Raw genomic sequence first — 26344 nt, 5'->3', positions numbered from 1 at the left:
TATTGCTCGGCAGCTTAGCGTAAATAAAACAACCATGTAAAGAGGGATACAACAACAGAGAAACGAGAAATACGATAAATTTATTGTAAAAGTGGAGGATGACCCCATTGTTGCACTACTATTATGGATCATCATCGGATAATCACTGAAGGAGGCATCAAGGAGCTCTGCCTAACTCCCCTGGCAACCGGTGTTGCTATAAAGAAGAAGAACATTACGCTCTCCCTTCAAGTTGCTGCTCAAACCATTCATAACAGGCTACATGAGACAAGATATTATTTCATCATATTCTTGCCAAGAAACACTTCATACCAGAGAAACACAAAGAATAGAGGTTAGGGTTTGCGTTACAATATAATCCAGTGGCCGATGATTTCATCTTTTGCGATGAGGAGGAGATATTCTCCACAGATGAGCATGGTAGTCTTCACTGCTGGCATTTAACAATAACTAAATTAATGTTGAACTTCTTGCTAATTTTAATTCTTTAGAAACTTAGATGATAAAAAATACAAAAATAGGCGTTATATATTCCGTTAACTTCATAAGAGGCATCAAAATGATAGGCCCTAAGTAACAATGAAAAAAAATGAGAAATTACACATGATAACAGCATTATATATATATATATATATATATATATATATATATATATATATAGATATATATATATATATATATATATATATATATATATATATTATATTCTATGTATTACAAAAATAGACGTGAAATCTGTTAGTCTAGTTCAGTATATTTTATATTAAGTTTCACTAGTTCACAATATACATAAGATTAGTCATTCAAAAATTTGATTAATAATGTGCAAGCAAATCTTTACAAAAGTCGTATTTGTTGATGTTAATAAGGCTAATAGTTCAACTTATAATAGTCGTAGGCCTATGTCTACAAAGTTTACACATATGGAGATAAAACACCGACAGTGATGGCCTTTGGAGATGAAAATATTAAAACACACGAACAGCGATGACCTCTGAAGTATTATAGTAACATCCTTTAATCAAGTAAAGTATGGCAACAGTCAACATTATCAGAAAAAACCCTGTTTAAGGGAAACTGCAGGTACTGAGTTGCCAAATAGCGCCAGATGTCGCTATTATAAGCTGTTCGAAAAGTTTTGAAGTATGTTGCAAAATATTTTTGAGTGATTGTACATGCATGGCCCAGGAATTGATAGCTTAAGCTCTGACATATTATTCTCTTGTCACAACTGAAAGAAATTGATTTGGCATTCCGAAACAAAAGACTAGTAAACAAACATCTTTATAGTGAATCTTCATTAGTTGTAAGGATTCATATCGTATCATGATAAAATCGTCATAACATATGCACTTAACATGATTCTGTGAATCACAAAACGTTCGTGGTATAAATTCATCCTAATTCGTTGCTTGTATACTAGTCTCACGTCCTTCAACTTTATCAGACTTTCATCACCGTACGAGTGTATTCCTCCATTGTCCTCATGGCAACTTTATTAGTCACACAAGGGTAGGCATAAATAATTTCAGAGTGTGGGGGTTTGTATTTCCTAAAAGATGTAGACATGCACGCGCGCGCAGACACACACGTGCGCGAGCGCGCGCGGAAATGAAAGGCTGATCAATGTGTTTTGAGTTGGTCTGAACATACGGAAAGAATACAGGATGATAAAGTGGTGAAATAATTACGGGGACCAGTGAAAGATATGAGCCAATGGGGCAGTGTTATGTCGGGGTGCTCAATGCGCTGCTAAGTCCTCTATATGCCGATCCTAATTTTATGGAAGTATTCTGCACAGGAAGGTCATTCATGTTCCATCAGCTAAGAGCAAGAATTTGGCAGTAATTGTACTATTGTTTTTCTCTGAAACCACCTCCTTTTCGGGGAAATGGCTTCATATGTATGTATGTACGTATGTACCTGTATGTATGTGTGTATGTATGTATGTATGTATGTATGTATATATATATATATATATATATATATATATATATATATATATGTATAACTGAATCACGAAAATATGGAACGTGATGAATATATAAATAAAGATAAAATCCACGAAGAAACGGAAACACTGGAGTGCTGCGGGCCTTTCGACGCTAGCGTCGAAAGGCCTCACTGCACCTCCAATGTTCCATTCCTTAAATAATTTTAATCTATACACATATATATATATATATATATATATATATATATATATATATATATATATATATATAAATGGCAGAACATTCCTTCAAGGTCTATACGTCCTTCTCATACTATGACGTCATCGTTAAGGATTCCGCTCCAAGCGCCACGAATTTGCCGACTGGTCAGGAGGAGTTGACTCACCGTGTATTATTCCGCACACCATGTGGAAAATTCTGATTATCAAGTTTACTCTCCTTCGTCTCCACACTTTGAATAACTTAAACAACATAGATCACCGAAATGGCAACTCGAAATCCACCTGTATCACAGCTTCCCAAACACAAGGCGAAAAATCAGAAACGAAAACAAACAAAAAAAATATATATCGGGTCTTGGACCGTGCTCGGATCAACAAAACTCACTTTGAAATAGTCAGTAAATATCGAGTTGAGCTTTAAAGAACTTTGGTCAAATGACTATCATCTTAACTGTAATTATTATTATAATGCAAAGGGTAATTCCAGTTATAATTGCTTCAGAAATCAGAATTCTCTCTAATTCTGTTGACGCACATCAAAGCCAATCAATGATCCTATAATTGTTATGGAACAATGAAAACAAATACAGTACTACTGTTTGTTATCTCAGCAACTAATACATTATAATGTGCGTTATATTATTTACGAAATTATTGTGCATAATTAATTTATTTGCATTTTTTATTTCTAATGAAAACATGTGGTTTACTTGACATTTCAGGGTTTGGGGCGCCCACATCTATTTTATTTGCATCCTTGGATATTTATATCAATCCATATGGGTACAAAGGAGGCAGACCTGGACAACGACGAAAGGAATAGAGAAAATAATGAAGACAAAGAAAACAAGGACACTTAAATTTTCTGATATCAGGTACTTTCATTCCCGAAAATTCGCATTCTTTCCCGTGTAAAGGCCTCTTCATTTCTGCATTAATCACGCCATGTATATTACCAGTTATTTTTGCATATTTTTTTATGTATCTCTTCATACGCATTATTGTCCAGCCTTGCCGCCGATGTATGTAACTACTTTGTATGTTTATTGTAACGCAAATTATTCTCATTTATATGTCATCTAACAAACGCAAATTCTTATCCAAATCCGTGACATGGGAATCGGCAGGTCGGTCACTCCCTTTCCGTCCGCATTCCTCAATGTATACCTGGTTTCCGAGAAATAAATCTTTACGGGCTGCTCTAGGAGCAAGAGCCCGTGCTGGCACAAGGCCAGCTAAATCTGAAACAACGAAATAAATCAGTCATACCCGGACCTGTCTTCTTGAACTTCACACCCGGAAGGAATCATCGAGTAACTCTTGAGTAAGCTTTATAGGAAAATTCTTCACCAAAACGTATTTCTTGCTGACACGAAGCACTTCGTAGTCTCGCCCAGTCGCCGTTACGCGAACGTTCTAAGCGAATTCTGAACTGGTTGAGTGATGCAACAGGATATGTGGTGCCTTTTGTTACTGAAGGTAGACCGACACGGAATAAGTAGCCGATTTTAATCTCGTGTCCATAAAGGGAAAGAGAACGGGTTACCTAATGAATTAACACCTGGCTGAGGCCCTCCCGGTTTTTTTTAGGAAAAACACCACATAATTCGTTTCTTTAAATATTAGCTTTCAAATTAAACGTGGTTGTCTGGATTTAGTGGACAGTGTTACTACTGTGCCACTGGGACACTAAGGAGAGAGAGAGAGAGAGAGAGAGAGAGAGAGAGAGAGAGAGAGAGAGAATCGGAAGATACGGCACATGTCTAAACGACCTCTAATAAAAAACGGCAAGGATGGTGATGGTAGGTGGCACGCCAGATTATACAATAAATCAAAAGCCCAATAATACTCAGGAAGGACCGGAGAAATTGTGTAACTTCAAGTAAAAGGTAATAAACATTTCAATGGAAACAGGAAAGCAAATTTACAACGATTTAACAATTCTGCGAGCTAACTCGAATTCTAAAAGGTCAGTGCACTCCTAGATGCGTACCACTGATGAAAACATCGGCGGAAACAATAGATACGACGATGCTTGGTTTTCTTTAGATAGTTAACACAGCTAAACACAGAAATTCCTAAGGACGATCAGTTTTTATCAGGCCTATACAGACTGGCTTCGTAAGTCATTCTGCATTTCAGTACAAGTTTTTAACAGTGAGAACAATTCTTAAAAAATACTGAACCTTAGTTACTTCATGTACAGTGAGCCTCATTATCATATAAATACTTATATAAAAACCAAAGAAAACACGAACTAAATTATCATTACTATACATTTAATTACTTCAGCAATATTAAAAAACTTATCAATTGAAGAGAGAGAAAGCTTGCAATGTCTCACTTAACATAATTAAGGCGAAACATGCTATACCCGGGGAAAGTTCTTAACTTTGATAATTATTTAAAATAAACCAAGGGAGAAATCACGGATCTGGATTGTCTCGAGCAGAGTAAAACTGATGAAACGAGACGGTTGTTCAAGGATTTCAAGGCTTTATTGATCATTATGACAAATAAAGTAGATACCACAAATCCCAAGAATAGTGTAAAGATGTGCAATAAACAAATTCTTACGAGTTCTTTTTTAAAACTAGTAAAGAAAAATTACGAAAATGTATTCCTTCACCAAATAAAAATGGCGCATTATGACCCATATTCATAATGTTCCCAAATGCCATGTGACGCGTTATCGCACGTGCCTCTGATAATCAGTGGTCTGGTTAAACTACGATATACTTAACTTTTGACGTCATTCACTGATGGCTCTTTCACCATGTAAGAGGGACTTCTCACTTACGCTACGAACGGACGCATCACAACATTCGACTTTCTAGCTTCCGGTGACGTCACCACAAAAATACTTTGAAAACCCTCATTGAGCCACACAAGAAGCTGCTGGATTTTTAATACATGCTTTGTGAATGGATGGACACACACACATATATACATGTGTGTATGTATGTATATACAGTATACATATATATAGATAATGTATATATATAATACTCATAGATAGATAAAGATAGATGTGTATATATACATATATTATATACATATAACTGATTTTGAGAGGAAACGTATAAATTACTGAAGAAAAGAAAAAATACTGCAATACTGACCCAATCCTGCCAAAATCATTTTACTGTACCAAGGACAGCGAGGAAGTGACATTCATGGGACCATCTTTTAACGCGTCACATGCACCATAAGTATTGAAAAAAATGATGCACCAGAAACTCGTTGAACGTCTTGAACTGAATAAACTTCTTATCAGCAACTTAACCCGTATTAAGATATGACATCACCGTACGCCATCACCATCGAGGATTGTGATGAAACAACCCCGTGAGAGATGATGAGCTTATAGTAAGACATAAAATGGACAGTTGGGGTAGACGATGCACCAAAATGGTTAACGAGGTGAGGTGACTCACGAAGAACTTTTTCTGAGTTAACAGAAAATTGTACTCTTACATTGAGTCAAGCCTTGATAAGGCACGAATCACAAGGCAGTGCTCTGGGGCACACAATATTTAGTATAAATACAATCACATGTTATGGAAACGATGAAGTAAACAGTAAATTTTTTGGGGGGGGGGTTAATACAAAGCTGCAATTAATTATAAGCCGCACGGAGCGTCACAAAGAACGCTAAAAATGATGTCAAATGTTGGGACGACAAGAATGAAAATAAAAGTAAATGAGGAAAAAGTAAATTCAAAACACTTGCTGTTAAACAATGAAAGTAATTAAGCGAACAGGTAAGACAACGAAATCTAAGCATACTAAATGGACATCTCATAAAGGGTAATAGATTAAATATTAGTGCACTGTACTAAAAATAGGATATAACCAACTGAAAAATGTTGCGTTTGTAAAGGAACACTTATGTACGGATACAATTAAATACTTGTACCTAACTGTGAACTATCTAGAATTTGAACTCTTTAATCGTCTGAAAAATTATCTACTAAAAAAGTCACGAGGTTTAATTAATGTGACAATCATACTAATGATGGATAAATTCCTATGTCAAAGACACACACCCATTATAACAGCTTCACTGACTACCTATGAAAGCTAGAATTTTATATAACGCAGTAAATCTGTTGACGTATCGACCCGGAGTTTATGGCTTATGGTGTTGCATTGTTTTTCTTAGCAGTGATTATGCTTTTTACCTTTCCCAAGCCCAGATAAGGAGGGCTCGAGCCAGGAAGGGCATCCGTCTGTAAAACAACAGCCAAAACAAATTACGAAATGCGCCTGTCAGTGAGTGTTAGAAAAATCTGGAAAAGGCAGCGAACCCGATTAGGGAAGAAGAAGAAGAAGAAGAAGAAGAAGAAGAAGAAGAAGAAGAAGAAGAAGAAAGAAGATGACATGCAAAAAGGATACTCAAAAGACTTCCGAACACAGCCACAACCAAGACATTCACGAAGAAATGAAAAACACATTCAGAAGTTGTTATAACAAAAACAGTAATTAAAAAACTTTTAATTCTACTGTATAAGTTATAAATAAAAAGGGGCCGCCTGTGGACAGAATGAGGGAACATAGATAATTTTCATAATCTCGTTGTTTTACATTCTATTCCTCGAAATTTAAGAGAAAAAAGAAAAAGTTACTAAAGAAACAAAGACCTCACCAACGAACTTCAGATTACATGACTGGAATTGAAACGAGGCTTATGAATCACAGGAACTGAGCTTTTATACATATTAAAGAACGCATGGCTTCCAAAAAATCATTCTGAGCTTTTTTGTTGATAACAATAAATTACAGTATTTGCATGGGGTCACTTTCCATTCCACGTTCTTACCGTTTGTCCCTAAAATGCAAATGACGCTGTTTGAGCTGATAAACGTAGTATTTATATGAATAATTTCTAAAGGCATTTCAAAACGCTGGTACAAAGCGAACGCAACGCTTACCTCAAGAATGACGAATAGACCGGTTTCAAACATGCTTGCGTCACATCGACTATGGTCACATGGAAAGCCGACAAAAGCCGGAGAGAGAGAACGGGCATAGCGAGAGTTCTCTACCATGGTCCTTGGTGGGGACGTTCCTCTGATTACGTATCTAGGAAACAACTGTCACGGGGTAATCCGGGCTCCTCGAGCATCTCGGACTCTCGTCTCTCGGTCACAGTGTACTACTAACCGTGGCGCGGAAAAGAAGCTTCTCTTTTCTCGTTAAAGTGTGATAAAACTGGCAGGAGCGTTAGGCAAGGTACTGATAATGTACATTGACAGCATACAGTAAGTACGATACTCAGAGATTTAAGAACTGCTGGAGGTAAACTGAGAGAATATAAAAAGTTTCGTTGAACTGAGCGTCTATACGCATCGTGTCAAATGTCGACTCAAGGACACTAGTCGAGATTATTGTGAAGGCTTACAAATCCAACAAAGCAAATTGAATTCTACCAAGAGATTAGCGATTAATTTCGTGATTTATGAACCAACGATTTGTACTTACCGCAGACGACCTGAGAAGTAAGTAGAAGTTTATTTTGTTTTAAACATCAACTTTTTTTATGACAGTGCTACCAGTCTCTATTGGTATTGCAAGATGAAGAACTTTGGTCGATTGCATCTTCGAAAATCTTTACGATATGCATATTTCGTTATTTTTTTTTCCTCTCTCCCACACATGCACATCAATAAAACAGGAAGTACTTGAAGAACATAAATAATTAAATCTAATCAACATTCCAACCATACTTTTACGATCAGGTTTTTTCTCAGAAATATTAACATAGCAATAAATCACACCTGAAAACGTTTCTCTTCAGTCGCAGTTTTATTATTTCGAAAAACTACAGTTCTCGAGCCTTTGATATAAGAAGTTCGAAAATATTATCATGGTGGAAATTAACAAGGCACGATGATATTCCCCAGAAATCAACAAAAAACAATAATACTATACTGCGGAAATCCTTACGAGCTACAATATTGAAACTTAATCTTTTATAAATGTTATTCTTCTAAACAAAGGTCGCTCATACTTCATTACAACATAACATTAGGTTCAAATTTATTCGAATTATTGATAATTCAACTATGATTACTTTTCATCTCACTTAAAGGAACTGTCCCCTTACTAATGACACAAATGATGAATGTAACAAGGGGGAGATGATTACTGCTTTCAATGAGTATGACGACGACGGAATTCTTGATAGTAATAACTGTCTACTGGGAATCATCAATTATAGATGTACGGTGTTGTATGGGGCCAGCATTTTACTTTTATTGGGGCAGCATTTTATTACTTTTATATTATCTTTAGAAGCATTTTACTTTTTTGTTATCTTTAGCAGCATTTTACTTTTTTATTATCTTTAGCAGCATTTTACTTTTTTATTATCTTTAGCAGAATTTTACTTTTACTATCTTCATAAATGATAATTTCAAGGATAGCAGCCCCTGGCTCAACAAATCGCAATTTTTATCTGTTTTTAACCGAGTCTTCCTGCTAGTCTTGTCAGACAAACTCCGTTAATTTTCCAATCCTTTACAACAGCATTCAATCGGAGGTCCACAACTCTCAAAAAGTCCTTTGAATTTAAAATATAATTCATATCATAGAAGGTACATTCGCCAACCTAACACAGAATCGCGGATAAGGATTTTGTTTTATTCGTAAAACATGTATTAATTCAATGGAGTCCAGTCCTAAAATGACGTAGCTGTAAACAAGCAAGACGACTGACGGTTGTTGTTTGAGGCAATCCTAGTTTCACAAATCTGAAAAACAGACTCGGTACTTTTGAATTTATTCATTATACTTGAAGGCATCTACTGTTTCTCAATAAATGGAGTCTTCTTAATATATCAGTGCAGATAATGAAAACAGGAGCTACTTTGTTTATAAATTTTTTTTTTTTTTTTGGAGGGGGAGGGGTGGAGTACCTTACATCAACTGTCATTCCCGACCCTGAGAAGAGCATTACAGTTATATCTGTAATTTACGTGACACAACTCAAAATATTGAAATAATTATTCCTGGCTGATTAAACTACCCAAACAAATCCAGGTATTTTGAGAAGAAAGATCTACAAACAACTCTAAAGGAACTTTTTTTTTCCCAGACACTTTCCTCATCGCAGATGATCACTATGGCTCTCACAAAAGGAGAACATCATATCAAATTGCTTGAAAACGATGGAATCTCAAGGCATACCGAAGTTCAGAATGACACAAAGGACATGCCCCTAGGGATTATGTCCAATCCCGGTTCCTCTATCAAGCTTCACGGTCTCACATCAGACGGCGTTGCATCGTCTTGCTTGCTAATTCGCGATGATCCAGAAGAAAGCAATCTCACAGAGTCTATCCCACCCCTCTTCTTGGTAAGTTATTCTCAGTTTGGCTGAATTTCTATATGAATTCCTTCTCCCCCATTTTTTTTGACAATGGTAAAACTGTAGTAAAGCGCTGAGCTCGCATTCGCAAGAGTTGTGGTTCGATGCCACGACCTTGAGTGAGTTTCCAGCCTCAGCTGGTATCAAAGAAAAGGTCGTGGGAGATTTACTTCATCCCCTAGAAGATTTGCTGAGAACTAGACTGACCTCTCAATCCTCATGGCACCACCCCCTCCTGAGAGGAAAGAAGCGTATAGTGAACAAAAATAATTATAAATTTGTGTTTATGTATGTGTATGTATGTATGTATGTATGTATGTATGTATGTATGTATGTATATATGTATGTATATATATATATATATATATATATATATATATATATATATATATATATATATATATATATATAATAATCAACTCGAGAACGTATGATGATCATATATGCACCAGCCAGGAAAGGTGAAATGACTTGAACTAAGCGCATTCATGTATTTCTACAAATACACCTCATCAGGTGTATTGCTGATGCATATATATATATATATATATATATATATATATATATATATATATATATATATATATATATATATATATATATATATATATATATAATGTATAATGTGACTAATTTCTTTCTTGCAGGCAATCAAGATCAATGACGTGCGCGCCATTGAATATACTCTTAGCCAAGACCCCAAAGCTGGTGAACAATCCAAAATACAGGTTTCACCACTACACTACGCCTGTAAACATGAGAATCTTTTGAGTCTTAGAAAACTGTTGGAACATGGAGCTAATGTGAGTTGGTTTTTCTCAGTCTTAAAGGTTTTTATGATAAGATATAAAGAACTTGAGTGGGTTAAATCCTACTGATAAGATAAATGTTACCAGTTCATAGAAAATGGTTGCTGGCAGCAAGGAATTGATATACTACAGATTAACATTACCATTATTATGAATCCTATTTATTTTTTCAATTTCCTTTCTAGGGAACTTGAAAATTATAACAATATGAAATTACGAAAGAACTCGGTAACTTCATAAGGAAAAATTAGCTTTGATTACTATGATTTAGTGAAAATCTTGTTGTCTTATGTGATTGCGACATTTGTATTTGCTCCCTGATATTAATCAACTTTATATTTTTGGGCATAAATATCTAGATTAGGATAAACGATTTGATGAGTGTAGTAAATAAAACCGATATTAAGAGCTCAACTTCAGCTAAACACGCAATCCATAATGTGGAATAAAATTTTAGTTATTATTTAGTTCATCTGAAATCAGGGCCTATTGCACTCCAGGTGGGCGCACACGACGCTTTCGGCAACACTGCTTTGCACTTAGCAGTTAACGAGTCTTGGCACGAGGGGGTAGCAGAACTGCTTTATCACGGGGCGTCGCCAGATGCAAGAAAGGAACCACCAAAGTCCGTCAGAGAAATCCAGCCTGAGACACCCCTACAGGCCGCACTTCGTCTTGAAGATATGACGTGTGTTTCCCTTCTCCTGGAGCATACAACTGACCTCAAACAGCTTGACAGTGATCAGTCCACCTTGCTCCATCTTGCCGCTAAAACCCGCAACCTCAAGTTACTGAATCGCTTGCTGAAAGAAGATGTATGTCGACAAATGGTTGGCGAAAAAGACTGCCATGGCAACAGTGTTTTTCATGCCGTGCTACTTAAGAAATGTCCCCCTGAAAACGAAATAACTTGTATAGAGATATACCGGAATCTCATAAACACTGGTGCGGGGTTGTACGTGGATGATGTGAATAATCTGGGCGAGAGTCCAATGTTTCTTGCTGCTCAACTGAAATTTCCTAAGTTAGTAGAATTTCTCCTTTCAGCGAACGCGAACCCCACGCAAGTGACTCAGCAAGGACAGACATTAATACACGCAGCTTGTTATAGTGGATGTGCTACTTGTCTCTCGCAGCTCCTCAATACGGGCCATCTCTACAGCCAGGTTACACAAGCAGATAAGAAAGATAAAGAACCATTTCACTATGCTGTACAAAGTTGCTCGATAGACTGCTGTGAACTGCTGCTGAATAACGGGGACCACTTAACCCGTCGAGACAGCAATGGCATCACTCGCTTTTCCCTTATTCTGAAGCAACTACCCTCGGCCAATCAGCTCTTGCAGCGTCTCTTCGATGCTCGCATCAGTCTGTCGAATAAACCCCACCATGACCCCGACTTTCACATCATTTTCGATTATTCCGTAATACTCTCAGAAGATAAGAAGGTATTCCAAAGCTCTCTCATGTCGGAATTCACAAGGTCCCACCTGGAACCTCTACTGAAGCATCCGCTCTTAGAAAGCTTCCTTTACCTGAAATGGCAAAAGATTAAAACTCTCTTTTATCTGAGTGTGTTTATGTACTTTCTATATTTAATGATACACACACTATTTATCATAACGACGTTTGGTCACGAACAATCACACTTTTCTAATCAAACAGAAACAACTGGGATCTTTGTCTTTCTCCATATGATTTTACTTTTATTCATACTTATACCTGATTCGATAATCTTCTTTGCAAACTTAAAAAAGTATCTCTGGCACATAGAGACTTACACTAAAGCCGTTGCAATCATAAGCTCAGTAGTTGTACTGTACTGCGTTTCTGTTCCAACTCATGTATACTCAGCAATGAGTTACTTTTCTGATAATACAACACCGAACGTTAGTTTTTCAGCTGCAGAACATCACAACGTTAGTGCCCACCCCGACATCAGGAAGGTAAAGATGGTTCGTTACGCCGCCGCAATTTCATCCTCCTCAGGTTGGTTAGAGCTCATGATGCTCCTTGGACGTTTCCCTATATTTGGTGCTTACGTACTCATGTTTACTCGTGTTGCCAAATCCATCATCAAGTTTGTGGTAGCGTTTTCTAGTCTGCTTATAGGTTTTGCCCTTTGTTTCATGGTCCTCATGAACGAGTCCGAAGTCTTCCGGAACTTCCCACTGAGTCTTATAAAAACTCTGATGATGATGAATGGGGAGATTGAATACAGTGCCTTGTACGCGGACATGCAGATGCCGGTTTTTAGCCTGGCTGCCCTTGCATTATTCATGTTCTTCGTCTGCATCATAATGGCAAATCTCCTCATCGCCTTGGCAGTGAATGACATTCCCGATATGCAACGCCAAGGAAAGATACGTCGCCTGGCCAAACAGGCTGCATACCTCGCGTCACACGATAAGCTGATCACCGTCGCACACAATTCAAGTTATGTTCCGAAGTGTCTACGCGAGTGTATGTCCCGTCGAAGCAGTATCTCAAGAGAGGAGTCAATCTATCCAAACATGAATAGTACGGGACGAAAGTTCAAACGAGCTCTACCGCGTGAGACCATACAAGAAGCGATCTTACGTGGAAACAGCCACGACACCAGACATGATCTCATAGAAGAAAAAGAGGAGGACATCAACATTCTCTTCAAGTCTTTTAAATTAACGTACAACAGAGACAGGAAACTTCTACACGAGAAGCTCAAATGCCTTCCCGAGGGCGTCGTCACAGAAAATGTGTTAAAGGAATATCTAGATCACCTGCAAAACACCATGGAAAGTAGACTGACGCAACTGTCGCTTCAGATCACTCAGCAGATGCAGCAAAACCAAAGTCTTGTGCAGATACCGCTGTCACATTCTCAACATACAGACGTTTCCTTGTCCTGACCTCTCCCTTCAAGGTAATCTACAAGTTCCTCAGCAAAATAGATAAGGAGCGTATACAACACCACATAAGAGTTCTGCAAATTAACTACCTGCGCTGGATATGGCCCCTCGGTTACCTGTGCTATAGTGATCTAATACAGTGTTTGAAAGATTTTAGGTTATAATAATTTTCTATGGTCTTCCTGAAAATATTTATTGTTCAAAATCTAGTTAATTTTAGTTTTGTTTTTAAGTAAGGCTATTAAAGAATTCAAATAAGAATTTAACTTTTTTCACCTGTATATTTAATTTTCGTTACTGTTTCCTTTTTTCTAAATATATGCATTCTACTCTGTGGAAACCGGCTCAGCAAACGAACGTCATAATCTGGGTTGTGCCACACGACTTTTCGCACATAATATGAATTGAATTGATTGAACTGAATATAGAATTTAGGCCAAAGGCCAAGCATGGGAACTATGAGGTCATTCAGTGAAAGGTTGAAAGGTGTAACAGGAGGAAAACCTTGCAGTTGCACTATGAATCAACTGTTAGGAGAGGGTGGAAAGTAAGATGGAAGAAAAAGATTACGAAAGGATGTACAGTAAAAGGAACGAAAGGGGTGCAGCTAGGGGCCGAAGGCATGCTGCAAATAACATTAAGTAATGCCTACAGTACACCACATGAGGTGCACTGACGGCACTACCCCCCATGGAGGACACACAATGTGAAATTTCTCTGCCTGTTATTATCTACACTGTTCAAATTACAGTATCATAATTAACAGAAACTGAAATCTCCATTTAATGAAATATATAACTATATACTCTTTTTCAAGTTTTTAAACTTTACACGCCAAAGAGCTCTATAAAACCTACTATATTAATTGCAACGTTGATAAGAAATTGTATGTTAAAAAATGCAACCCAGTTCATACAGTAAACACCAATAATAAACTACTGTTTATTATTGGTCATAGTTGTTTTAGTTAAGAAAGTGGGTTAACATGACGACTTAGGATGTGATCCACCGTTTTAAAACTGGACGGCTAACTGGACTGTAAACCGACACCATAGGAGCAAATTATACCCAGAAGAAATCGTCCAGCTTCATCTCAGTTCTCGCCTCATTTTTTAACTGACTTTCTTTCGATAACATACCCAAATGAAAACAAAACGCTAGCTAGGGTTTGAGTTTAATCCAGCGTAATTAAAATGTCAACTGTTCAGTTTTACACTCGGAGGGTACCATTCATTTATGACAATTAAATAAGACTATACATACCAATTCTAGCCTTGGCCTAAGCTAATAAAAGTATACAAAATAATAATTTTAGGTCTATCTTTAGCTGGAACTGGTACTTGAGGCTGTGGAATGGAAAGTCTGATCCCCGCGGTTTCTTTATATTTTCTAGTGTTTTACAGTAGCTAAATTCATTGTTACATCAAGCATCTTACTCCTAGTTGGGTTCTTTCCATAATTGTTCCCTTCCAAAACTGGTTCTTAACTGTAGTTCGTTCCTGCCTATAACTCGTCTATATGACTAGTTCCCTTATGCAAGGGAGAAGTACTGCATTTCATATGCAAAACAAGAGGAGCTACATTCCTTTCCCCTCTCATGTCGTCGTACGTGTCCGGAACAGTCTGATTTGCGGTTACGTAACTATGCCCTTATACATGCGCACTTCCAGACGCACACTTGATTATAGACCTCAACTTCCAGTGGCTAATTTTGTAAGGACGGGATTGAGTGACATACTGGCTGGGTGTTGACTAGTTTATTGGTGGTTCCTTACTGAATGAATGTACAAGGATTTAGATTCAGCCAGCAGCACGCTGGCACGGGCTCTTGATCCCAGAGCAGCCCGTAAAATGAATGTATATGTTTTAGATTTAGCTGGCCTTGTGCCAGCACGGGCTCTTGCTCCTAGAGCAGCCCGTAACGTGAATGTACAGAATCTTCGAAGATGTTACTGGCCTGTGCGAGCCGCAAAGTAGCATCTACACACAGACAGAGCAAAACAGAGGTAATGTTTCGGACATCTGTGTTTGTCGTCAGACAAACAGATGGTGATTGTGAGAGACATACTAAACGTACAGTGATAAAACATATATCAATTCTACATATGGCCAATTGCATGAGATTCGAGACAGATTAATGAATACAATGCAGTAGCATAATATATGTGAAATGGCGAGAAGTTTGGCGTCTTCACAAACAAAAACATACAAACAGTTTGATACAGAAGATTCGGTGGAACATTATGAGTACATGATTAGAATGCTTGCATGGCAATGGAAGTACTGGTGATTGTACATATATCAAGACAACAATGGTTAGGGAGAAACAGACGGAAATATTGTATGGTAGAAGTTGCGTTCCGTGAGAGAAAACGGAATGTTCTAGTTCCCTCTTTGTCTAGGTCCCTCCGAAGATATGACGCACGCACGCACACACGCGTGTGCTCGAAAGAGACCGCCATCGGTGCGATGGGTCTTACAATTTCACGTCTTGATAAAATGAAAACCAATTCACTTTTCCAGTACGCTGATTACAAGGATATTGCCATTAATTTCAATGAGGGATTATCATAATTACATCAGGATGATGAATCTTATAATTTCCCACTTGCTAAAGCGGGTTATATTTTAATTTTCAACAAATAAAATATAATCGAAAATTTTCCTCATCAGGCACTACTTAAGTATGCATATGTTAGTTACCTTATATTACTGTATAATTATATAAGTAGAAGGCCTTCTTTAAAGCAAATGGAGTCAAAACAATTACTACAACTTCTGCATTCATTTTATACAGTTCTTTTTCATCTTTCTAATGATTGCTTTTTCTGTCACTGCTTTCTGTCAATGACTCCTATATTTGTCATTCTATCTTGAATGGAGAAGTAAACATTTACGTCTCAATTAAAAACAGAATGACAAACATGGGAGAGTTACTGACGGAATGCAGTGGCAAAGAAAAAGCGGTTATTTTTCGGAAGACTCCAGCCACCTCCCACATTACAACTTATATTTTTCTTGGATAAAACTCATCAAAACGAAAACTTTCTTCTCAATACATGACCTTCGCAAATGCTTAATAACAGAGAAAAATAATTAATCAAATTACGACTTATAAGGTAACACAGTACCGCCCCCCGCCCTCCATAGCTAACACGGCAAAATTGTAACCAGTAAACACCCCTAGGTTACGTCACGTTGGTATTTTCAGGTTCTGTTGTGCCCTGTCATTTCCTAGCCATTTTGAATGAAAAACCCCAAAAATGGTTGAGTTATTTCAGGAAGACTCAGCCACCTCCCACATTACAACATATTTTTCTTGGATAAAAACTCATCAAAACAGCTTTCTTCTCAATACATGACCTTCGCAAATGCTTAATAACAGAAAAATAATTAATCAAATTACGACTTATAAAGGTAACACAGTACCGGCCCCCAAACCATAGCTAACACGGCAAAATTGTAACCAGTAAACACCTAAGGTTTACGTCACGTTGGTATTTTCAGGTTCTTTTTTAGTGCCCTGTCATTTCTAGCCATTTTTGAATGAAAAACCCAAAATGGTTTTCATGCAAAAATGGCTAACTGGAACCTTCGAAATGGCTGGCTGGAGCTTTCGAAAAATTACCAAAAGCAATCATAAGAAAGACTGAACAACTATATAAATTGAATGGAGCGGATGTAGCAGGGACCTTTAACTATCGTTACGTAAGTTACCCATAAAAATAACGTTTTCTCTTGAATGTCTCTTTCACGTCAGATCTTACGAAGTAAGGTAAACTAAAGTAATTTTGACTGATGCCGGAAAAGATAATTTAGCACTTTGACACTTGAATAATGATGAAAATTATTCATTACATAGTTTGAAGGGTTACGAAGGCCATGTAGGTAAATTAAAACATATAAACTGAATAAGGTGTACCATCAAAGGATTTTTTAACGCTTCGCATACTTGTGGGAAATAAATATCAATCCTGACCCATACACTTTATTTGGCATGCCCTATAGTGCATGTTCAAAGAGACGATGTAATAATATACAGTAGAAGACTGGTGTCCGTCTTGACCATAAGTTCAATTGCTATTTGTCTGAGGCCTAGCTAAAATGATCACTTCGCATCATGGTTTTCCCTTTAAAAACTATATTCCAAGCAACCTGCATGACATTCTCTCTCTCTCTCTCTCTCTCTCTCTCTCTCTCTCTCTCTCTCTCTCTCTCTCTCACACACACACACACACACACATTAGAATTTCTTTGCATAGCTGGTTCGGAGTTATAACAGCGTTATTCCCACTATATTAAAAACAGAATATTTCAAAGAAAGTAAGCTGTTTATGATCTCTAGTACATAATTAAAGTAAGGACAGATTTACTTAAAAACTGCAGTTCTCGTGTACCGATAGTATATGTAGTTACTGAATGACTGAAATCAATACTATAAATATACGAGTGAAGACTGGACGCTTATTTTCAATTTAAATTGACACGAACGGTCGCTCCACCAATTTCCCTTCCAAAGCTTTCATTCCAGTGAATGGAAAAGTGGGTAGAAGAAAATAATTATGGCAGAAGTTTCCTTTCAGAAAGTATCTCAAGTATATGTGAAATAAATTGTCCCTTACAGTCTAGTTGTAAAGGGAAATATGAAGATACGTAATAAAGCTGACATTTTGGCAGTCACTATAGTTCTTTTAAACGCCACCTTCTACTTACAATTTGCAGTCAAGAAACACGTAGAGATGTTCTCCAGTTATTCCAGTTAATCTTCTCAACACTAGCATGTATCTTGAGATCGTGAGTCGGTCGTCTGAAAAGGAAAATAGACTTGAAAACCAAATGCACTATACACACCTCAGGTACAGAAGAAAATAAACCATAGATTTTACATAAACGGCCATCACTGGATAAATTAAGTGTTAAGGTCTACATTTTTACTGATACTAATATTGAGTAAAATTTTAAATAAAAATGAAACAAAATTAATTAATGTACAAGAAAAATCAAGGCCACCGCCAGTTTCTAATACGCAGGTGCGTTGAAACTAGGGCAGTCATCAATAGACCGGTAGCCTACACCCTCTTGTACTGGCGATGTCAAGGAAGTTTGCTTTGCCCTACGTTTGATATGTCAAAAAAAATGATAGCTTATGGTTTGACACAAATTTACAGAAATGCGTGTAGTTGTGCACTGCAGGCAAAGGCAGCTACAGCCAACACTACTTGATTACTACTGATCGTTATTGCCCACTGGTAGTAGTGTACTTCCACAATACAGAAAGCATCATGTGCAGCAATGAACTTACCCTACAACACATATTCTAATAAAGAGTTATTGTGCACGTGTACTAACTGCATATGCCAATTTTTATTATAACACTCACAATGTAGGCTAACATACCATGGTCAAAATGTTCCACTGCCATAATGCAGAATTTATTGTCTTGAGTGATGAAATGGAAAAAATGAGAGGATGACAATGATAATTAAGGTTGTCATTTTAGTATTAACGGACTAGCCACCCTTACTGCGAAAGCAACGAGGGGACAAAGGAAGGCGTTCTTATGATTAAAGGCAGATTTCTGCTACAAAAGGTTGGCTCTTCAAAACAATAAGATGATTCTTCGAAGAAAACGGTTTCAGCCCAAGCGTGATCTCAATAATCGGTGGGCTCCTCGAATACACTTTCATTCAGATGATGTTTATTCCATGCAGGTTTAAGTCATTTGCTCCGCAAATGATAGCCAGAGAAAGTGCGCACTTTCAGGCTCTCATCATTATGACAGTATATATGCACACTCATGCATGTAATGGGTAACGCTCGTTCTGCCTCATGTTTCGAGTCCTTTCCTTGAGTCATTATGGCTTTAGGAATATAAAATTTGGCTAAAGACCAAGCACTGGGACCTAGGGTCATTCAGTGCTAAAAGGGAAATTGAGGGTAAAAAGTCTTTAATGACGTAACAGGAAGAAAACCTCTCAGTAGCACTAGGAAACACTTATTAAGAGAGGACGGAAAGTGAGATGGAAGAAAGAGAACAGGAACGGAGGTTTCACTTTCACTTTGTTTTATTGTTTGGTTTTATGTAGAGCCATCCACAGTGATAATTCCCTCTCTGGCGGGCCCAAGTACGTTTTCGAAATAAGGTGCTTCTAATATTTTATAACTGTCTTTCAGTGTTTTCCCGTCAGGATCGTAGCTCATACAGAATAAGAGTCTTTAGTTCCTTTTTAAATTTGCATTCTTCTTGTATGCTCTTCACTTCAGGCGGTATTTTGTTGTATAGTCTTGGTGCGCAGTGTACAAATGCTCTCTCGCATGACTTACAATTTGTTCTAGGTTCAAATAGCCTATATGGTTCACTTGCATGTCTGATTACAATATGCATTTCGGGTTTAAAGAAGCTTAAGCAGTTTCTCGGATATGTTGGTTCATCATATTTTAGTGCTTTAAAGACTGTAAGTAGTATTTTATATTCTATTCTAGCTTTTATTGGAAGCCAATGTAGTTCAATTAGTTCAGGTTATTCTATCATGGGAACGTGGTCCTTTTATTAACCTGGCGGCTCTATTTTGTACTCTTTGCAATTTTCTTAATAGGTATATTAAGTAGTCAGACCGAGTATTTGGTTGCTGCTGTTGTCAAGTATCTTCATTTATTTTCTAATAGATGCAATGTTTCTATTTATAGTTTTTTGTGCAATATATGTTTTCATCAACAATTTGAAATATCTTCGTTTCTTCATCGTATTTTCAATAAAAACTCCAATGTTTCTAAATATTCATTTTTGAAAAAAAAAAAAAAAAAAAAAAAGTTAAGGTTTTGTAACCAGACCACTATGCAATGTATGGTTCTTCACCGGCAATTATTAACAATAAATACTCTAACTGGAATCCCCACATTATGACTGATTTCTATCAATAAATTTATTCTTCTTTGACAGGTGTAGTTATTCTTTTGAAGTGTTCATATTTTCGTAATGCACTGTCAGATCAGCATACACTCGGTTTTCTTCATTAAGTTTCAATTTTTCATGACATAATTTTATATCTTTCATTATGCACCAATTTTACTAATGGTGTCTTCTACCGTTTCGACAGGAAAACAGAACTGAGTATCATCAGCATACAGTTTATACTTAACCTTGTGGTTATTTAGAATTCTAGATAATTCAGTTGTGTAAACGCCAAACAGCAGTGGACCCAGAACGCTGCCTTGGGGCACTCCTTTTTTTAGGCCTTTCCTTTCTGATTTCACATTTGATTTAACCACTGTAACCTTCCTATTTTCTAAGTGGCTTTTGAATCATTTGTTTACGTGAAGCAGTAGGTTGTGGTCAACTGTGTCAAATGCTGCACTTCGGTCAAGCATAACCAGGATGCCACATTTTCCATTTGCTATAATTTCTACCATATCATTTATAACTGCACACAATGTAGTCTCTGTTGAGTGGTTTTTTTTCTGTATGCTGACTAATCATCAGGTATAATGTTGTTGTTTCAAGTGTTTCCATGTTTGTTTGCGAACTTCCGTTTCTATAAGTTTGCCTTTATAGGCCGGCTTTATATAAGCAAGCTTTTCACTATTTGGAAAAGATTCATGTGCTAGACTCTTGTTGACAATATCAAAATATAGCTCCCACAACTAATCAAGGTTTTTTGCCTCTTTCATATCACTTATGGGAAACGGGCCATTTTCACAATAGGTGTTATTTACTTTTCTCATCGTTTTGTCAAAGTCATTCAAGTTCAGTTCTTTAAACTTACTGACTTTGTTATTTCTCATTGCGATCACCAGGAGATCAGGAGGGATCTTATCTAAAGTATGACAGATTATTTCAATTTTTTCTTCAACGTAGTTCACAAAGTTATCGGCCAGGTTTTTGTAGTCACTAGTTACATTAGGTATAACTACTTTCTCGAGTCCCCATATTCCAGCTAAATTGTCATGGATTTTTAGGGGAATCTTCTCTAGGCTAAACATTTTATTGTAATATATTTGCTTGGTTTTCATAATCAAGTCGTTGTAATGATTTCTAGCTGTTTTATACAGTGACCAGTTTTCACTACTACTTGCTTCTTTCGATCTTTTCCATAGATCTTCCATTTTTCTTTCATTTTTCTTAGCTTCACGTAATTCACTGTTAAATCATTTGGCATTTTCTTCAACTATTATTTGCCTTGTTACTTCTGGACATTTATCGTTGTAGCTTGCCGCCAATATACTTTTGCTATATAGAATGTAACACAGCTTACACATACTTGGTCGCCTGTCAAGGTATTCCTCAAATTGTAAGAGACCGCATCGCGCCGATCGCGGTCTCTTTCGAGCACATGTGTGTGCGCGTCATCCATCGGAGGGAACAAGACAAAAACAAGAGCATCCCGTTTTCTCTCTCTCAATGAACACAACTTCTACCATACAATATTTCCGTCTGTTTCTCCATAACCAATGCTGTCTCGATTTATGTACAATCACCACTACTTGCATTGCCATGCAAGCATTCTAATCATGTACTCAATGGTTCTAATCTTCGTATCAAACTGTATGTGATATGTTTCTGTTTTGTGAAGACAGCCAAACGTCTCGCCATTCCACATATATTATGCTGCAGCATTGTATTGATTAATCTGTCTCGAATGTCATGCAACTATCCATGTGTTTCTGCCTTTCCACTGATATATGTTTTATCATTGTACATTTATTATGTCTCTCACAATCGCCATCTGTCTGTCTGCCGACAAACAGAGATGTCCGACACATTACCTCTGTTTTGCCCTGTCTGTGTGCAGAAACTACTTCACCAGCCAATAACAACTTCAAAGATTTTGTAAATTTATTCAGTAAGAAACCACCAATAAACCAGACAACACCCAGCCAGTATGTCACTCTATTCCACCCTTACAAAATTACACCTGCACTCCTGGCTTGTTTCTCTTATTTTCTTTATGGTCTCAACAATAAATTCATCAGGTTTGAAGTTGGTTTTGTTTCTCAAAGTGATAGTTTTTTCAGTGTATAACCTTTCCAGATATTTATATTTAATGTAACTAGTTTATGTATTGGAGATATCACGCATTCAGGCTCAACTTGTATGTCACTCACAATCTCGTTGTTTTTGTTTTGTATCACTAGGTCAATGGTTTGGTTCAATAATGATGTTGGTTTTTCACAACATTTACGAGGTCTTAACTCTTTAAATTCTTTGATATATTTGTCATCGTTATCATCCAGATGTACGTTGAAGTCACCACAAACCATTTTATTTTTGTTATCGGCTAAAACGTTGAGGCAGTCACTGAATTCATCTAGGAACGATTTCTTACTTGTGCTTGGTTGTTTATAAACTGTTATGATTTATATGTGTTTGTTTGTGTGTGTAATTTTGGTGTTGATGTATTCAAATGTACTGAACACATTTTAGTTCATTATAGATACTTTGTACACTTTTTTGACAAAGATTCCCACTCCACCACCGCTTTCTTCTCTCGGTACAAGGTAAAAGTTGTGAGACCCTGGCGTCATTTCGTTAATTTTAGAATAATCACTTACATTGTTGCTTAGCCAAGTCTCCGTTAGCATGCATATATCTACATTGTGATCATTTATAAGATTTCTAATAGTGTTAGTTTTATTTCCTACGGACTGTATGTTTATTACATTACAAAGATGACTATTAGTCAAAGCCATGGTCCGTAGTATTTTTCACTTTTGACACATTCTTTATATACTGTGAACTTACTGCCACTGTGAGGTTCAAGAAATGTCAGGAGTGAAAAACTGATTCTTTATTATTCTTGACAGGTGTTTATAAGACAAAAAGCGAACAGAAAGGTAGTGGGCGGCCCGAGGCCACCCACTGTGTCCATACAGAATTTGTATTTTCTGGGAAGCATAAAAATACGTACAATATTCGTTACATGGCATGTAAAAGGTAGATATACATAGCGACGGAAAGGCCGTACAATGATACACAAGATGAGGTACATGAATCTGAAATAAGGACAGGTAAAATACATGATGTGATTAATGTACATCTGAAAGAAGAAACACAAGGAAGGAGAGGCGCGATTTGTCGCCCTTACAAACACTCCCCCCCAAAGCAAGACAATAATTAGAGGAGCAATTATTGGATGAAACAATATTAATCATGGAGCCGCTGGGGCAGTCTGAGTGGGCCCTGCTTCTGGAGAACTGTGGGCGCGGGGTGAAGTTGACACCTGGGGTTGGCTGGATGTGTTTCCTGGGCCGCCACAGGCCCCGCCTTGGTGGGGAAGCAGGTGCGTCTGCAGGCAGGTATTGCGGGAGAACGCTGCGGCACCTGCCTACTTCTTCGCAAACTTCACCATCCAACAGGAATGTGGGTTTCAGTCTGTCAATGGTGATCCAGTCCTCCCGCCCGTGGATGTCGAGGAGGAATGCTTTGCTGGCCCTCCTGATGACTCGGTGGGGAACCCTGTAGGGCCTGGTTAAGGGTGGGCGGCAGACGTCCACCCTGATGAAGATGTAGGCGCTGGAGTGTAAGGCAGGTGGGCTGTAGGTGATGGTTCTGTCAGTGAAGGTCTTATGGCAAGGCGCGAACTTTTGTGAGAGTTCCCTAACCCGGGGGAGGGTGTCGGTGCCATCAGCTGGACGGAAAGAATTCTCCAGGTACGCCAGTGTTTCCCACCGTGAACTTTCTCCAGCAGGAAAGCCGCCAATTGCTTTCGGTGCGGTGTGGAGACCCAGCAGGACCCAGGGCAGCTGTTCCTTCCACCTAAATGGGGTGCAGCGCGCCATGAGAGCTGCTTTAAGAGAGGTGCGCCTCTCGACCATGCCGTTCACTGCAGGGTTGTATGCCATTGTGCTGTGTAGTCGTACCCATCAAGCGTGCCAAGGAGACCCAGAGCTCTGACAGGAAGGCAGGTCCCCTGTCAGTAGTGATGCTATCTGGCACTCCGAAGCAGCTTATCCAACTGGAGAGGAGGGCCTCTCGCATGATGTTGATGCTTCATCCATGGGGGTTGCTTTGGGCCAGCGAGTGGAGCAGTCTATGACTGTCAGGAGGTATCTGGCTCCCCCGGACGACGTCGATGTGGATGTGGCCGAAACGCCGACGAGGCTGGGGAAAATCGCCAATCCCGGACTCTGTGTGCCGGGATGTTTTGCTCCTCTGGCACGCGATGCAGCTCCTTGCCCACTGGCAGACGTCCTTGTTGATGCCGTGCCAGATGAACTTGTCAGTCATGAGGCATGTCGTTGTGCGCCCTGATGGATGGGAGAGACCGTGGACTATGTCAAACACTTGTTTTCTCCTCAATGCAGGCACCAGGGGGCATGGACGGTCTGTGCTGGTGTCACAGAGGAGAGTCGTGTCCGAGTTTGCTAAGGGTATGTCTTCCCATTTGAGAGCCATCACAGCTATCCTGTAGTCCATCGTCTCTAGGTCCGCTGTTTGTTCTCTCGCGAGGTCTTCGTAGTCGATGCCGAGGTGAAGGGAACTGATCTTTATTCTTGACAGAGCGTCGGCCACTGGGTTTTTCTTGCCAGGGACGTAGTTGATGGTGCAACCGAACTCGGAGATGGCAGTCAGGTGCTGCTGTTGCCTTGCAAACCACGTGTCCCCGTTTTGCAAATGCGTGAACCAAGGGTTTGTGGTCTGTTAGGCTTGTGAATTCGATTCCCTCCAGCAGGTACTTGAAGTGCCTCACAGCCTGGTAGATAGCCAGCAGTTCTCTGTTGAAGGCGCTGTAGCGGGTCTCAGCTGGTGAAAACTTGCGGCTGAAGAAGGCCAAGGGCTGGGGCGTGGCGTTCACCACCTGCTCAAGTACTGCACTACAGGCGATGTTGCTGGTGTCCGTTGTCAACCTGAGGGCAGCGGTGGGGTTGTGTTGAGTTAGGTGGCACTGGAGAGGCCCTTTTCATCTGAATGAATGCCTACTGCTGAGGAGCTTCCCCGTTAGTGTTTTGGTTTCCTTCAGGATTGATGTCAGGGGTACACGATGTGGGCGACATCTGGGATGAAGGTCGGTAGTAGTTTATCATCCCGAAAAAACTCCTTTAGGGCTTTGATGGTTTATTGGTTCGGGAAATTTTCTACAGCTTACTGAGGCCATGGGGCACATTCCTGCTGGGGAAATCTTGTGGCCAAGGAAGTCTACTTTTTCTTTCCCGAAAATGCACTTGCCGAACCTGACAACTGATCCACTGTCCTGCAGGCGTTTCACAACGGCATGGACGTGATGAAGGTGTTCCTATGGGGACCTGGAAAAAATAAGGATGTCGTTGACGTAGCAGAGGCAGAAGGGCAGATCTCCCAAGATGGTATCCATCAGGCGCTAGAAAGTGGCGCCTGTGTTCCTGAGACTGAAAGTGGAATAGGAAAATGTGTAGCTCCTGAAGGGCGTGATGATGGTGGTCTTTGGGATGTTGTTGGGATGTAAAGGGACTTGGAAGTACGACTTCAGTAGGTACATCTTGGAGAAAATTTTGGCTCCGTGGAGGGCGCCCGTCAGGTCTTGCATGTTAAGGAGGGGGTAGTGGTCTCATGTTGTTACCAAATTCAGGTGCCGATAGTCCCCGCAGGGCCTCCATGAACAATCGGATTTGTTTACCATGTGGAGGGGGGACTTCTTTACCATGTGGAGGGGGGACACCCACGGGCTTGATGCTTTTACAGACGCCCACGCGTTCATTTCTCGCGAAGGCCTGTTTGGCCTCTTGTAACTTGGGGTACAGACGTCAGAACTTGCATGGGTTGGTGGGCCATCGTGGGGATGTGGTGGAGGATGCCGGTTGCTGAAGCCCCAGGTGACTGGGTACAGTTCTGAATTTGAACATCGTCCGAACTCCTGTGGAGGGACGTGTGCTGATGGGGCTGTGGAGCAGATGGAGGCATCCAGCATCCAGGGTCGGTGCAGAGCTGATGGAAATGGCACATCCGTGTGAGGAGGCGTTGTCTGGCGACGTCGACTGGAGTCCGCGGGTGCCACTATGGCCGAAAGGCCAGGTATCTGCACCCCAGAACTGGAGCCGAGCCCGGTCACAGCCATAAAGTGCGGATGGAAGCTCCATTTTGCTGCTATGAGGGCAGGTACTGAGTCAGGTATTTTTTCCTAAGTTC

At 39.0% G+C, this 26344-nt stretch overlaps 1 protein-coding gene and 1 long non-coding RNA gene across 2 annotated transcripts in view; one reads left to right on the top strand and one right to left on the bottom strand.

Moving 5' to 3' along the window:
• Positions 1–26344, bottom strand: part of LOC136838445 (uncharacterized) — a 35268-nt gene that overhangs the window by 1750 nt on the left and 7174 nt on the right. The window contains exon 2 of the long non-coding RNA XR_010852995.1: positions 17959–18052. This is a non-coding gene — a long non-coding RNA (uncharacterized lncRNA). The remainder of the gene's footprint in view (positions 1–17958; positions 18053–26344) is intronic.
• Positions 7197–13506, top strand: LOC136838441 (transient receptor potential channel pyrexia-like). Its single transcript, XM_067103364.1, has 4 exons — positions 7197–7677; positions 9276–9536; positions 10196–10351; positions 10858–13506. The coding sequence occupies exons 2-4, from the start codon at positions 9294–9296 to the stop codon at positions 13243–13245; spliced, it is 2787 nt and encodes a 928-aa protein (XP_066959465.1). The 5' UTR covers positions 7197–7677; positions 9276–9293; the 3' UTR covers positions 13246–13506.

This window comes from Macrobrachium rosenbergii, chromosome 1, assembly GCF_040412425.1.
Source record: "Macrobrachium rosenbergii isolate ZJJX-2024 chromosome 1, ASM4041242v1, whole genome shotgun sequence".
Taxonomy (NCBI): domain Eukaryota; kingdom Metazoa; phylum Arthropoda; class Malacostraca; order Decapoda; family Palaemonidae; genus Macrobrachium; species Macrobrachium rosenbergii.
Note: the sequence above shows the minus strand (reverse complement) of the source record. Positions and strands in the feature narration are given on the sequence as shown.